This window comes from Pseudopipra pipra, chromosome 5 (assembly GCF_036250125.1).
Source record: "Pseudopipra pipra isolate bDixPip1 chromosome 5, bDixPip1.hap1, whole genome shotgun sequence".
Taxonomy (NCBI): domain Eukaryota; kingdom Metazoa; phylum Chordata; class Aves; order Passeriformes; family Pipridae; genus Pseudopipra; species Pseudopipra pipra.
In genome coordinates, this window is record NC_087553.1 from 44,707,643 (window position 1) to 44,723,277 (window position 15,635).

General features: G+C 40.4%; 1 protein-coding gene across 1 annotated transcript in view; it reads left to right on the forward strand.

The window, feature by feature from the left end:
- SLC38A1 (solute carrier family 38 member 1) overlaps window positions 1-15,635 on the forward strand; it is a 38,899-nt gene that overhangs the window by 9,082 nt on the left and 14,182 nt on the right. The window contains exons 3-7 of the mRNA XM_064655839.1: window positions 7,459-7,534; window positions 8,098-8,213; window positions 13,086-13,159; window positions 14,782-14,874; window positions 15,176-15,257. Of these exons, the coding sequence (XP_064511909.1) occupies window positions 7,459-7,534; window positions 8,098-8,213; window positions 13,086-13,159; window positions 14,782-14,874; window positions 15,176-15,257 (441 nt within the window). The remainder of the gene's footprint in view (window positions 1-7,458; window positions 7,535-8,097; window positions 8,214-13,085; window positions 13,160-14,781; window positions 14,875-15,175; window positions 15,258-15,635) is intronic.

Here is a 15,635-nt window from a genome sequence, read left to right on the forward strand (position 1 = left end):
TTCCACTGACGTTTCCTCTGCTAAGAAACACACTGTTTAAAAACAGCATTCTAATTTTCAGTATATGTCTTGAATTATTCATTACCAAGTCATGCTTCATTTGAAGATGTAATTTGAATTTCATACGTAACATCTGTTGGGCATAGGCTGCAATAGGAGATAAAGCAAACAGAGTGGCAATTTATTCATCGTTTTGAATCTTTCAAATTAGTCTAATAAAAATCACACACATATAATGTAGCAAAAAGCCAACATTTTGAAATATCTGCTTGCACACAGCAAGGAAGTAATAACAATTAATACAGTGGCAGAATTCGGGGCAAATCTTCTTGTTGGCCTTTGATCCCTGATATGACAATTTTAACCTGTCTGGCCACATCCATGCATCCAAGCTCCTGGAGATTTACAGCTGGTGTGGTTGGCAGCAAGTGTAGTCCCAGTCCATGTTTGCAATTTGGCAAGATAAACTGGGCAGCAGTTTGCTCCCTTCAGGCAGGGGTGGTAAGAAGATGGTAAAACAGAGTCTTACACCTAAGTCATATCAAGTTTCAAAAAATGCATGAATACTGGCGAAAATTGCTAGTTACAATTATTAGGCTGTTGGCTTTTTCTATAAGCAGTAGTCATTTCCAAAGAGCTGCCTTTTCCACCAGAGAGTAGTTCTCCAGCCCTTCCTGTCAGACTCCAACAGGTGCTGAGCCAACCAGTTTGTAGCAAAGACCTGCTGACAGACTCTGTTTGGGTTTTGTGAGCTGTAAAACAGGAAGCTCTTTTTTGATCAAACTTCCTTTTCAAATATTGCAAACCAAGGTGGAGCACATTGGCCAGCTAGTAACTGCATGGGGATCCAGCCCTTTAAAATCTTCTCTTGCCCTTTCTTCCTTTTGGCAGCATCTTCTCTGGCTATCTGGGAAACTCACTTTTTTACCGTTGAAACAAAACTTAGAGCTGTTTTTTCCCAAGTGCGGGTAGAGTCATGTGACTCTCACAATTGTGTGGGGGGACAGGGAGCTTGGTGACAGGTATGGGAATAAGCAGTCAGCACTGGCCATACCATTCACGTAGCAAAACCAGACAGCCATACTGTGGGATGGAGCAGGGGGCCCTGGCTGGTGGTGTGGGTGAGCCCCCAGCAGGAGGGTGGCAGCCTCGCCCCATCGCCTGCCCTGGGGAAGTCCTGGGGACGTAGCCAGCAGGGCGTGTGGTGGTGTGACCACAACAGCTGCGCTGATAAAGATTAGAGCTGGTCAGGAATTTTCTGATGCAACTGCTTTGATGGAAAGTGCCAAAACGAAATGCAAACCACTTCTGTTAAAAAAAAAAAAAAAGAAAAAAAAAAGAAAGGGAAGAGCACGACACAAAACCACTCCAACTTTGCCAAAACAACACAGTTCCAGTATGAACCTGCTTGCTTTCCTGCTGGTTCACGTTGTAAGGAGAGGAGCTCATGGGCTGACAGTAGTAAATTTGCTCTGTTTAGCCTGCCGAGAATTTATATCCTTGAGAGAAGGAGTGGCTGTACCAGGCTGGCTGCACCTCCCCAGCACTTTGGCTGGTGTCACCAGTAACTGTTATGGGGGAAAACCCTGTTGGCACTTCATCTTTCAGTGAATGTTTATGGAGGGTGGGGAAGGAGTGTGCCATATGTGCCTGATTCTCTGCAGTCACAATGTGCTTTGTGGAGTTAAGACGTAGTAAGCATGACAAGAACTGAGTTGAATTCAGACTGCCTGCAAAAGGAAGAAGAAAAGTGGGGTGAAGGAAAGAGGGTCAGAAACTCAGAAGCAGAATTTCTGATTAATGCTCTGGCTCTTAGGGCATATGAACATATTCCACAATTTTCTATTCCTTTCTGGATAACTTTTTTTCTTCTGCAGACAATCATTTGGTTGTAGGATATAGCCCATTATAGTTCTCTATTATCCCACTGCCAGGGCTCTCACGGGACAGCTACTTACATCCCACACATGAGAATTTTGGTCTATATATCCCGGTTTGTTCATGTTCCACTCCATGTCTAAAACAAGTTTCAAGGCAGCTCGTGCTGACCACAGCTTCCAGTGCAGCAGCATGTTGGCACCAGTGCAGCCCTGTGAGCATCCCCATGTATGATGAGCAGGGGGACATATCCTGCTCTGCACCCCATGCTGAATGCATCCTGAAAGGATGTAGTTATTCCCTTTCTATAACTATCTTGGGAAACACTGTTTTTCCATGGAATAAGAGGTTAACAGGCATAGGGAATAACACATTTTGTGCTGCCTGGCACATGGTGTGAGGCCTTGTGAAACTCCAAAGTGCATCAAAATCAGTGGGACTTTTTTTGTTGATTTCACTTGAGCTTTAGATTAGATCTGTAATTTTCAACTAGCTTGCTTTTTTTGTTGTTTCAACCTGTTTGATTTTGCATACTGTATTTCATTTTGAACATTTTTTCTCCCATTGCATAATTGTTCAAGCTAAATATAGAACAGAGTTTTAAGGGTCTTTTGGAGAAGGTATACCAGGCAGAAGCTGATTCCAAGTCTGATTGTAAACTCCAAATAGTTCTTGATCTTGGAAAAGAATTCTCTAGTTTCCTTTGGATTTCCAGCCTTTTCCAGGCCTAAATATACAGTTGTATGTAGGGAGGGGATATTGTTTTGAAGAGGCTGTACTGAGAGGGTGGTTTTTTTGTATGCAGATGTTGAATGCAATCTAGAGATTTGCATCAAATTCAGACATGGATTTGGTGATTTTTAACCATGTCTCCTGGGTATAAAACTTTGCCATCTCTTCACATAACTGTAAATCGGTATTTAGATGACTTATTTCTTATCTATAGCTATGACAATGCAATACTTTCAGGAAGCTGATATCTGAATGCCTGTCTTGGTTTACAGCTACTAGTAAGTCATCAACACCCCTTGTTTTGTTAACAAGGTTGTTAGTAGGTATACCAAGATCTGGTCCAAGTTTCATAGTGTAAGTCAGACCAAGCTTTCTTCTGCATTTCTTGTTCCGGCCTGCCCTGGAAATCTTTGCCACTGCTCAAGTTAGCATGCAGTTTAAGAAGCTGCCTAAGGATAAAGTTCTATCATCTTAGCAGAACTAGCTTTTCCTAACAAATGTTTAAGGCATCATCAAATATCATTTTAATTTAATTATGTTTAAACATATCCAAGATAGCTAAATGGTTTCTGGCTATCTCTGCTTAGCCAAAGTGATTAGGTTGGAGATATCACCTTAACTAAACATTTTTCATTGAAGTCCTTTAATAAATTAAATTTGGAAACCATAGTTTAAGATCATCCTTTTAAAATCACTTTATCAATAATACTAAGTTTCTGCTTTGCACTAAATCAATCCAGGAAAATAATTAGATTAAGATATTCTTTCCAAGCCAACTGTGAGGCTTCATGCATTGCAGGGATGAGCTCATTATATCTTGGCCAGGATATTTCATTTATGTACCTGAAAAGTTTTGTATAATCTGTTCATACTCAGCTGTGATACAGGAAACACAACAGGAAAGCAGAAACATTTAAGAACAGGTTATGTCTTTTAATGATGAGTAAAGCATTTGAAATGAAGACAACAAACAGCACAAATGGATTTCATGCTTGTCAGGCTTTGATGGCACAGGCGGTCCTGCAGCTCATTGCCACAGCACCTCTCACAGTGGCCTTTGGTCCTTGAGAGGGCTGGGAGAGGCTGGCATAAACAGGCGTTTCACTTAATTTGTGTCATATTTTTAAAGGTCAAATATACAACATTCTGTGACAATGAATGGCTTGTTGTCTAAGCACGTCTATTAAGCAGAGCAGATGCATGGCACAGTTTAACTAGAAATTCCAGTATTTCAACATATGTTTCCTTTCATATGCTATAGGGGAAAAAAACCACCCTGAAATGAAAAAAAAATGTTTACAGAAAGCAGTATCTTGGGAAAATTTGTTTCTGTTGAATTCATTAAAATACCTTCCCCCTTATACTTTTTTTTTTAAATTTTATTTTTATTTAATGTAAGATCAGTAATACTTTCCTTTTATGGAAAATTTGTCTGTTATATGGTATGGCTGTACCACCTCCCAAGCATTGTGCCAAGCATTGTGCCAAAGCAATCTTCTTGTCTGGACTTGCAGGTTAAATTGCCTGCAACAGCAAACGCAGCACAGGCAGACCCCACATCCCCTCACACTACATCACTGATGAACTTTCTGGGAAAGCAATCCTGGGGCTGGAAGATGGCCTAGGAAGCACCCCATAAAGAAGCTGGGCTCAGTGCTGTGTAGTTCATGGTTTGGGAGCACAGTAGCCACATTCCCACGTCTGACTTTGCCTTCCTGTACACATCACACAGCATAAGTGGAGCAAAATGTGCAGTGTGATTTGGTAAACAGGGGGTGGGGTGAGGAGCCCAGCTTGTAATAGGAGATGAGAGGCTGGACAACAAGCCCACTCCAGTTCTAATGTAGAGCTAACTCAAAAGAAAGTACTTTGGATCAATTTATCAAATCAGGCTAGTTTTCTCAAAGTCCCATCTGGAAGGAAATAACATGTTTGTTGGCCACAGAAGATACCAGTTTTGCAGAAGCTGTTTACTTTGTCAGAAATATTCTAATGGAAAGTCCCACGGTAGTTTTTATATTCAAGCAATATTTCTCAAGTGTTGTCTTTATCGTGTATTAGTTTTTTAACAATAATTTTCATGGAACTCTAATACCAGACAGCAATAATAATAGTATCTACAAATTTGTTATTTTTGTAATTATTAAGGGGGGATTGGCTGCAGGGGGATGAGCAGAAGTGGGGAGATCAGACTAATGACTTCTGTCATAACTCTTGACAAAATCTAAAATGACACATGATCTCCATAAATGACAGAAGAAGGCAAAGTCCACAGATGTTCCCAGCAGCAGTTACAAATCCAAAAGAGATAAAGCTCTTCTCTGTGCTCCTGCCTGTACAAATTGCCTGCAGGGTGTTTCAAGAGAGAGCTGGAATGTCTTTTTCAAACCGTTCACACTCTGCTGCCTGCGTTCAAGAGATGAGCTTTAAACAGACATGAAAAAGAAAAGCACATGCTCTGAATCAAGTTGAGATTTTATTCCATGAGGATGAAATACCTACAAGGTGAGCTTTGGAAAGTTGATTTCGATCAGTTTATTTTAGAAGAGGTTGCTTTTCACTTCTTAAAACAGTGGGGGGGGGGTTCAGCCATCTATTCCAACTGTGTTAGCACTGGTAAATCTGACATGATGTCTATATTTTGCAGCAAATTAGTTGCTGAAGTTAGTATTCAAAAAATACGGGAGAAGCCTATAGTTGTTTTTTATTGACCTAAAGGAAATCAAAGCAGACCAGTGACTAGGAGTCAAAATTGCAACAAATCCAGGAAAAAATACTACATACATTTTGCCAGCTATGCCCGGATTTAAGGGATAAACACAAAATGTTAAAGACACTGAGTCCAAGTGTGTCAGGTGTGGAAGCCAAGTCAGCAGCATTATAACTGCATGATTTTGCCATAGCTGTGCTAGCATATATCAGTAGTAATTAGACCACAGCTGAGGTAGTAGGGAAGTTTGATAGAGCTCTGTCTTTACGAGTTCACCTGAATACCACTGGATGTACTCAGATGATGTGCAGTCTCGAGTCACAGTTTGAATTATACATCCCCAGCCAGTAGACGTTCCCAGCTGTGGGAAAGGACCAGCAGTGCTGCTGTTTGTGTCCAGTGTTGTTTGTCTGTTTTAATCTAAGAAGAGTCAGCTTAATGCTCCTACAGCTAAAACAGCCTCTGACACTTGGTGACAGCCCCTAGTTAGGTATGTGACATGTACAATGGCTGATGCATTAGCCAGTGCAGACTAAGAACCATCTGTGGATTAACAAAGATGCCAGGGACTTAATTGTGCATAAACCTTCAAAAGATGAAAAGCTGAAAGAATGCTTTATACAAACTAAAAAGTTTGCTGAAGAGAAGATCTGCGAGAAAATAACAGCTCATCTAAATCAAAAGTGTTGTAAATCCCAAGGATGCCACCACAGCCACAGGAGGACAGTAAGTTCCTAAATGTGGATACATCAAGGACACAAAACAAGTAAAGGGTAAAGAGAAAGAAAAGCTGTTTGTTCCATGTTTCCCTGCATAGAAGTGTTGAATTTTGCAGTATGATGAATTCAGTAGTGAGTTTTGAAAGACACTCAATTGAAAATCTAGTAGCCCAGAACAGTGCAGGTTGCCTGGTTCAGGATGGTTTAGGCAGTGCTGGCTACGTGTGGCACATCCTCCTGTTCTTAACTTCAGACGTACCAACACTATGTGGCAATTTAGGGTTTCAGTGGCAGTGCAGGGTTTTACAGTGTCACCTGACAGTGAGGGGACAGGTGGAGTCTTTGAGGGATCCTTGGCAGAATGATGATAGTAGTAAATTATAGTTACAATTAAAACTTTTTTTTTTTTTTTTAGCAGGGTATTATGATTAGTGTAGCACAGAATTTAGTATTTGAATGGCACAGGACTTCAACAAACTGAAGCAATGTAGTGCAATTTATAAGTATTATAATAAAGAATTTATAGTATAACTTAAGATTTATAATCACCTGGACCCTCAGCAGATGGGGTCAAATCTTAATACATGATTTGTTTTATCAATGTACAATCATAATCTAGGCATAAAAATCATATAAAAGAATATAAGTCACTCCCTTATTCCTTGGAGGATGCAGAGGACAGAGGGGTGTTCCTGGCCAGCGGCAGCTGCAGTCCCAAGTTCCCCACTTAGGCCCTGTAACTGCTTGACTTTACAGTCAGCGCTAGGGGTGATGTTGTGCTTCCCCTCTTCTGTGAAGGGGTCATCACCACTTCCTGGTGGGCTCGGTGCCTGGGACCTTCCAGGCTGGCGAGGAAGGAAGTAATCGAGTTGGCGCCCAGGCGTCTTGAGGTCGATAGGGAGGGGAAGAAGAAATCTGATTGGTTTGTCTGCTTGCTTCACAGGACCTTCAGGGTGTGATAATGGGAGAAAGGAATGAATACATGACATGCTTAGTCACAGAGAATGGCTGCATGCCTTACAGAGTAGTGTTAGTTATGCTAACCCCATGAACAGGGCTGGGAGCAGTGGGTACTCCTCATAAGCATCTCTGCAGGATACCTGGAGAAGCATTTTTCCTCTTAGCATCTGTGCAAACAAATTGCTTTCCCATCCACAAAATTGTTGCTGCTACTTTACAAAATTGCCTAAAACACCATTCTGTATATATATATACATTTATTCTGATCTTGTGCTGGTGTTACCTTTACTGATGTCCAATGTACACTGTATTAGTAAGGCATAATCTGTTATGAGTTTGACCTCTTTTCACACACCGTTTTTATACATTGCTTATTTTGTAATCACATGCTGCTCATGGAATTAATGTGTTAACATTTTCTAAGCACTTGCTGGAAATAAATCCTCTGACTTCTTTCAGCAAGTTTATTTCAGATCGAGAAAGCAGAAGAAGTCTCACAAACAGCCACCTGGAGAAGAAGAAATGTGATGAATATGTAAGTCTCTCTCACTGTTCTGTTCCCTGTCGAAAGGAACTGCGTGTTGTGTATATGAAGGGCCTTTAGATATCATCTTCAAAAGTGCTGGGCACACACAACTGTAACTGTATTCAAGTTTCAGTGCCTGGGAGCAGCACTTAAATAAAACCCCAAAACAAACCCCCAAGCATTTTGGTTGGGTTGAGGCAAGGGAATCCCTCTGGCCTGTGTTGGACAGGAAGTTGCAGTGGTTCCTTATGGCTTTACCGTATATAAATTATGTGCCTAAGATGTTTCACAGGCATAGTGAAAGATGGAGTTTAAAACTGAAATTGTGTATGGGTTGTATATTGCCTATAGCATTTACGTCAGTTTACAAAATCTATTGGACAGCAATGAGAATGTAGCTCTGACAGGGTTCAGCAATGCTTTTTCCTCTTTCAAACCAATTTTTATTAAGTAGTTTCCATAGGAGTTGTTACTTATATCTGATACATCACAAAACATGGAGTTTGAAGCAGAGGTGCATTTCCCTGCTCTGTTCCAAGCTGTTGCTGACACATCTGTCTTTACTTCTCCAGATCCCAGGAACTACTTCACTGGGGATGTCTGTCTTCAACCTTAGCAATGCAATTATGGGCAGTGGGATTTTGGGTCTTGCTTTTGCCTTGGCCAATACGGGAATTGTCCTTTTTCTGTAAGTATTCACGTGATGAATAGCTGATCTCTGTGGAGTTTCACTGTGTTTAAAGAATGTGTGCACTGTCAGCAAGTGGAGGGATTTATAGTCCATCTGTAATGAAGTACAGCATTCAAGCCTGAAAATATTAGCTACAAGTTTCAGACATTTTTTTTTCAGTCAAATATTTTTGAGGAAAAAGCTATTACTTGTAATGCTAGGGAAAATTAACTCCATATTATTTACTACAGACCTAGATGGGGATTTTTCCTGTGCTCCGCAAGCTATGCATACATCAGAAATATTCAGTAGTAATAGCTGCAGTGGGCTAGTACCTTGTTCTTACTTATGTCACAGGATCTCCAGAGCTTTCTTCAGAGTGTGGTGAAATAAACACTCTTTTAAAAAACAAGAATATTTATATTCCTTTATAAGTTACATATAGTATTTTCATCTCACTCACACAGTTTCTTCATTTTTTTTTAGGTGAGTACTTGAGAGCCAACATAAATATAGCCAAGATTTTGGTATAGAAAAGAGTTGAGGCAGAGTACTTAATTGGGAAAAAAAAAAGGCTTTTTATAAAGGAGAATTAAATAGTTTAAAAATGAAACAGTGCCCTTGAATGACTAAGACACTTACTTTGGATCTCAGTATGAGACGTTTCATTGTGAAAAGTGATTGTTAAGAAATCAGTTGGGAATTGTGTGCAGATTTCAATGATAAATGTTCATTGAGGGAAGAAATACAATAATTTACAATATTTGAGAACTATTCAACAGGGTTACTGAGTTTACAGATTGCTCTAAAGAGGTGTCATTTCTTGAATGTCGAATCTAAAAATATAGAACTTTTGTCATTTCTTAGTATATAATGTGAGCCCTGTAGAAAGTAGTGTAGATAGCCAAAGTGGTATGTATTGCCATCTGCTCTGGGATTTTGTGCCAGAATATCTTAGATCCATGATGCTAGCTTACAATTTGCTGTGGTTGGGTAAAATCTAGAAATAATCCAAGGAGTTAATCCATTTACATTAAGAATGTATGAAGTCTCATAATTGTGTTGTCACTAAGCTAGGCTGTAAAATATCTGGATTGTAATTTACATCTTTCTTTAGCAGAGTGACTCAGTTTATTTTATTTTTGCTGCATTTTTTACCCAGTACTCCAACCCATATGTGATAGTCCTCCCATGCTCTGATAAGCACATCTCTGTGGGTACAAACTGGTGGTTGCAAAAACTGCTGTAAGGAGAGAAAAAAAAAGTTATGTCTTTTCAGCCTTATTACCTCTTCTGTGATAATAGTGTCTCAGCCAAGGAACAGCCTCAATTTCTCCTTACTGCTTTAGTTTTCTATAAGCTCATCTTCTTCTCATTCTTTCAGCAGTTTTTCATAAGAGTAAAGTGAAATGTGTTGTTCTAAAGGATGTGAAAAGGCAGTTTCTTTTAAGTGAAGTAGATCAGACCAGTGATGTGAACACCAGAGAAACTTCTAACAATGTGTGATGGTGACTGAGCTCGACCCGAGTAGTGAGTATGTAGATCTGTACCAACACACTGTGCAAAAAACTGCCAAACTGAATGTAGAGATTTTGTAGAATAAATAACAACATTATTCTCTGTGGAATTAACTGTGTGTGTTCAAAAGTGGATAATTGTTTTTGTTAGCTTTATAATGCCTTTAGATCTGTTGGCTTTGAGATATAGCAGCCAACGGAGATCACAGGTAAGGAGGCTAGCAGGACCTAACTGAGCAGGCTAGCAGAGCTTTCCCCTTTGAAGCCTGAAGATGCAGGATCCTAACATGGTGTCTGTAGTTATGCTTGAAAGTTGAACTGCTTTAAATGTTCTTTTATCTTACAATAATCTTAGAGTTAAACCTAGTCTATTAGTGTTAGATTTTTTCTTACGCTCTCATTCCATACATTTTTCCTATAAGTGTATAGTTCTGCTGTTGCTGTCACAGGTAGATCATTTCTGCTTTCACTGCTTTTTGCACATGAGAAAGCACTTAAATTCACTGCCTTTGAGTAGCACAGTTCTGGAAAGTTTATCCCATATTGGCATGCACCATCCCTGAAAAGTAGAAAGCAGAGGCAGAAAAATTAAGAGAGAATTTTCAGCACTGACAAAGCAGACCCACCCTGATTTCCATTCTCACAGCTTTTGGGCTCTCGCAGTATGAAGTGCACACTGCCATGAACACCTGGATCACTTCATATCTTATATCCTTAGCATAAGACATGCAAAATAAACATGGCAATGTTTATGTCCTATTTGCATAACTTAGTGCCATAACAAAGCGTCATAGTGTCTAGGCAAAACTACTGAGGTAGGAACTCAGAGGAGCTTAATCCCAGCATTGGTGATTACTACAGCCTAGACCAAAAGAGAACATAATTTCCTGTATGCCAAAGGAGAGAAAACTTTGCTGCCAAAAGATGGCACAGAAAGTTTCAGAAGTTAGAGATGAGCCAGGCCACCTAGGAATTGCAAGAGCAGTTGTTGCTGCTTGTGGTTTCATCCTGGAGAGCCAGGTCCAAGAGCGATGGATCATGTTGCTGAGACATGTAGGCCAGCCATGCACAAGGTGCCTTCAGCCTGCATTTAGTCCAGCACTGCATGTGATCTGAAAAACCCTGCTGAGGCAGAGGAGCTTGTTAGAAGAGGTATAGATTGAGACTACAGCTGAAGTTTCACACTGCTTCCTGCAGCCGATTCTGCTAGTTTTGGCTGAAAGGACTCATGAAGCTGCAGCCTAACTCCTCCAGAGGTTTAGGGCAGCTGGCAGACCAGCCCTCTAGGAGGCTGTAGGGTAGCAAACCCCATGCTCTTTTTTCCTCTGCACCCAATACCTTATGAGGGTTCAGAACTGCTCTGTGAAATAATTCAGGTGACTTCATGAGCCTCACAGCTTTTCTAGCCCCAAAGCCTGGGACTTCACAGCAGGCTGGAGGCAGCGTAGAATTCAGCTGACCTGGTAAATGTGGTATCTGGGAGAAAACAGCAGTGGCATCACAGGAACGGTTTGTTCTTCCCAACACTGTATCAGTCCTCTGGCCTAAACTGTTTATTCTTTTGCAGGGAAGTGACTTTTGCCATTCGCTTGCACAGCTACCAGCACTTCTTTAAAAGCAGGCAAAACAAAGAGTAGGGGAGTGCTTTTGGGACTGTAGTGCAAGTTCCCTGTTTCTGTTTTGAATTTGTGCAGAGTGAGTGGCATGGACATTTTCATTCCTTTCCAAGGGGTGGTTCTGGCACAAATATTCCTGTCCATACCACAGTCCTAACACAAACAAGTTTTTCATACAGTGCTAATGAAAATGCCAAGTGTCTGTAAGAACCCTATGGGGAGCTAAGGACAACAGATCAGATAAATACCTGGCTGCTTGGGAGTGTTATTTTTTCCACTGCAAAGGCTCTGTGAGCTCAGTGCTTGAAAAACAGGAGCTTTTAATATTAAGACAGACTGGATGCTGGCATGCAGAGCTGGAGCCATTTGGGGCTGGGATTGAGTCAGCCCCAGCAGCTGAGCACAGGGGCTGAGCGCCGTGTCTGCAGGCAGACAGGGGCGGAACAGCTCAGCAGGGAACCCGGGCAGGAGGAGGGCTTAGCAAATCTGTAAAAAATGGAGCAGAGTGAGCTCAGCCAGTACAATCTCCCTTCCCTTCTCCACCTTCTCAAGGAGAAACAGCCTTGGGGCTGTACAAAGAATGCGTTGTTATTGTCAACCATCATTCTTTCTTGGCAAAAGAGCAGTTCCTTCTATCACCTCTTTATGTTTCTCCCTGCTCCTCTGGCCCCAAGGAACTTGTGGGTCATTATTTGGCACTAAAGTATTTCCAGTCTAAACTAATAAAAAAGTGATGGGAGGAGGCTTCTCATCCTGTTCTTTCTATATATTCATATGAAAAAGATGTGTTGCTGCCTATCTATGGCAGCAGCTTGTTTTCTGTTAAATTTTAGTCTTGTTTTCCTCAGTGTCCGGAGGGTAGTTGTCATAATAAAGAGAGGAATTGCCAACAGATTGTCGGAATGCTTTTCACACACATCATGAAAACATCATCAGGTCTTTGTGTGTCAGTGTTGGAGGGGAAGGCACACATGGTGTTTGACTTAAAGACATTGAGCAATGAGAAAATGTGCTTTTATGCACTTAGCCCCCAGCACTGACTAATTATCATTTGTGCCAGCAAATTCCCTACACAAACAGTTTGGTCACTACTTCCTGCAATTCTTCTATGTGAAGTTAAATTATGGATCATGTCAGACCAGGACTGACATCAGTGAGGGAACAATAGCCCCCACCTGGACAAAGTATAAGCCTTTGGTTGCTGCCTTTATTCCCAAGGGAGGGCAGTCAAGCCTTAACTTCCCTCTCCTTGGGCACTGTGAGGCACATAAAAAGCAATTTGGGCATGTTACCCTTTGGAGGTAACATATGAAATGTGTCCTCGAAAAAGATGTTTCCATTTGTTATGGGAGTCCTTAAATACGGGACTTTCCGCAATTTTTACTCTGCTCCCAAAATAAAAAAGTTTAGAGTGCATGTTGAACGACATACCTGACTCGTTTGTGCTCTGATTAAATCTTCATTTCTGTCTGATAAGAGATCTTTACTCTTGCTTTTTTCAGTATAGGGAGGTGTAACTCAGCTGCACTCTGTGGCTCCGCTAAGTTTTATTTGGTTGAATCCCTCTACATGTGGGGTCTTCTACCTCCATGGTGGAACTGCAAACAGCATGTGAATCACATGTATTTTAGGGCTTTTAGCATGGTCAGAGAAATAAAAAAATTGTCTTGGAGTCAATAGGAATATGATCTGACATGAAATATTGAAATGTTAGACTTCATCTCTTATGGTAAGCTTTATTTTCCATTCTTTTGTAGGCTGCTTTTGATTTCAGTCACGCTGCTGTCTATTTATTCAATACATCTCCTGTTGGTGTGTTCAAAGGAAACAGGTAATCTACGATGTTTTACTGTTTCAGTAGAATTGTAAAAACCAAGAGGTGAAAAGTGTTCAAATGAAGCCAGGTGCTTTCTGTAAGGTGGAGTTTTTGTCACTTTGCTGACATGATAGGAAGGCCTGACAAATTTGGGTCAAAAGCCCAGAATTAACAAAAATTTATGTCATGACAATGGAGAAGAGCATCACTATAAAGAAAAAAACTTATGACAAAGAGTGAATTCTGCTGCCTGGAAATGTTGTCTTCAGTGAGCTAGAAGGAACAGCTCGTATAGTTTCTTTGCATTACAAAGTGAATTACAAATGAAACTAGTGAACCTTCAAACTGCCACAGCCAGTGATGAAGAATGCATGAAAATACAGTTTGTCCTTAATGGTTAGTGTGAAATTCCTGATAGCCTTTGTGGCGTAGTAGTAGTTTTCCTAGAATAAAATAGAAGGGAACAGTTCCTTCACAGAGAGAAGTGTATTTGTAACACAGATACACTATCTAAACACAGAAATTAGAAGTTACCTACAATGTTAAATGTCACTGTGCTCTGAAAGCCGAGAGTCTCTTTCCTTGTGAACAATCTCTGAAGCCATATTTTTAAAATTATCTGTGCACGAGAACACTATAATATATAAATACGCAATTTGATCACACAAGTTACTGTTCTTGCATGTATAATGTCACCAATTGCCTATTTAAACTCAATGTGGACACATTTGTGCCGTGTTAGTTCCCAAAATCTGAGCCCTGTTTTCTATGTTGCTGGTACATTTAAGCTCAAACTTATTTTTTATACAAGCTTCAAAGCAGAAATGCCAGCTGTAAGGAAATATAGAGAAAACCAAACAATGGAATGCATTTTAGAAATCATCTGCCCAGTGTAACATCTGCAGTATTTCTCTTTTGGTTCTAATGTATCTAATGATCTTCACAATGCCCAGTCTTTTTCTCAGCCTAATTCACAGACAAGGAAAAAACCATTTAACAGAAACACAAACCAATTAATAGGGGAGTTTCTTAAGCTTGATGGTTACTTAAAAAGAAATCTTAGTTATAATTTACACCTTTCTCTGGTTTTACCAAAACTATACCACACTGAGAACTCACAAGTTAGGGCTTTGTCATTAGAAGTTGTAAATGATCCTGTTAAACAATGGCTGTCCTCATTTGGATCGTTCAGGGAAAGCAAGTGGAATTGCATAATGGCAGTTCTGTGTCTGTGATGGCCAGGCTGCCAGTGCTGACTTGTGGGTCCTGCTGTACCGGGTTTTGTCTGGAGAGGAGGTTTTCTATGTCATTCTCATTGCAGGTGCAAATCTATGCCAGGATGGGGGTACCAGAAGGAAATGTCACTAGGGGTATAGACAGACTCATTAAAGGAGTGCAATAGTCTCATTAAGAGCTTCCATTTCAAAAGTGACTGGTAGCCAATGATAACATTTATAGAAGTCAAGAAAACATATAAGTTTCAGCCCTAGAAATTACAAGAGAGCTCCCTATTTACTTGCAACGGGCAGTTTGGGCTACACAGATGGCTGGTTAGTTGAAAAGAAATCATAAGTGTTTCAACTCAGCAGCTTTCAATGGTGTATTTGTTACCTTTCTCCTCTTTTCTTTTCATGCAGGGTGCATGGTGTATGAAAAGCTTGGTGAGCAGATCTTTGGTACCCCAGGCAAAATGATTGTCTTTGGCTCTACATCTCTTCAGAACGTTGGAGGTAAAGGAAATGAGGAATATTAGAAAACAAAGCCCAGGAATATCTCAATAATGTTACAGCTACCAACCAGTCAGGTTCCTCCTTCTCTGCACAACATCTTGGGATCTTCACGCTCCTCAAGATAGCTTTGCATGCTGCCTTTACATGCAGCCTTTTGAAAATGCTGTAGTTTTACAGTCAGTCATAGTTCAGGGTCTTCTATCATCAGACATCACTGTGGGAGAAGGTTCAGGATGCTTCTCAGTACTTGTTCCACAAAATACTTTATCCATTTTGTAAACCAATCTTCTTCTTCCTCCAGCAATGTTGAGCTATCTCTTCATAGTCAAAAATGAGCTGCCTTCTGCCATAAAGTTTCTAATGGGAAAAGAAGAAACTTTTTCGTAAGTTGAATTAATTTTCATCCTTAGACTGTAGAATTTAACGTTGTGTAGTTAAAGCATATGTTTACAAAAGCTCTTAAGTATTGGATATCCTTTAGGTTTGTCAAAGTAGATTTTCACAGGAGTCTCTCAGGGGGTTCATAAAAACCAAGACAATTTTGGGAAGGAAAAGATGGATAGGAAATGCAGGTTAGTTAGCTGCTGTTTTTACACACTAGATTTTTATGAAGAATGGTGATTTATACAAAGCTCTTATCATAGAATCCAATATTTTATAGTGTTAGGCAACACTTGAAAATATTGGGAGCAATGCAAGTTAAAGATATTATGTGTTTCCCCGCATTCTCAGCATCTTGCAGAATTTTGTCCCTGGAACAT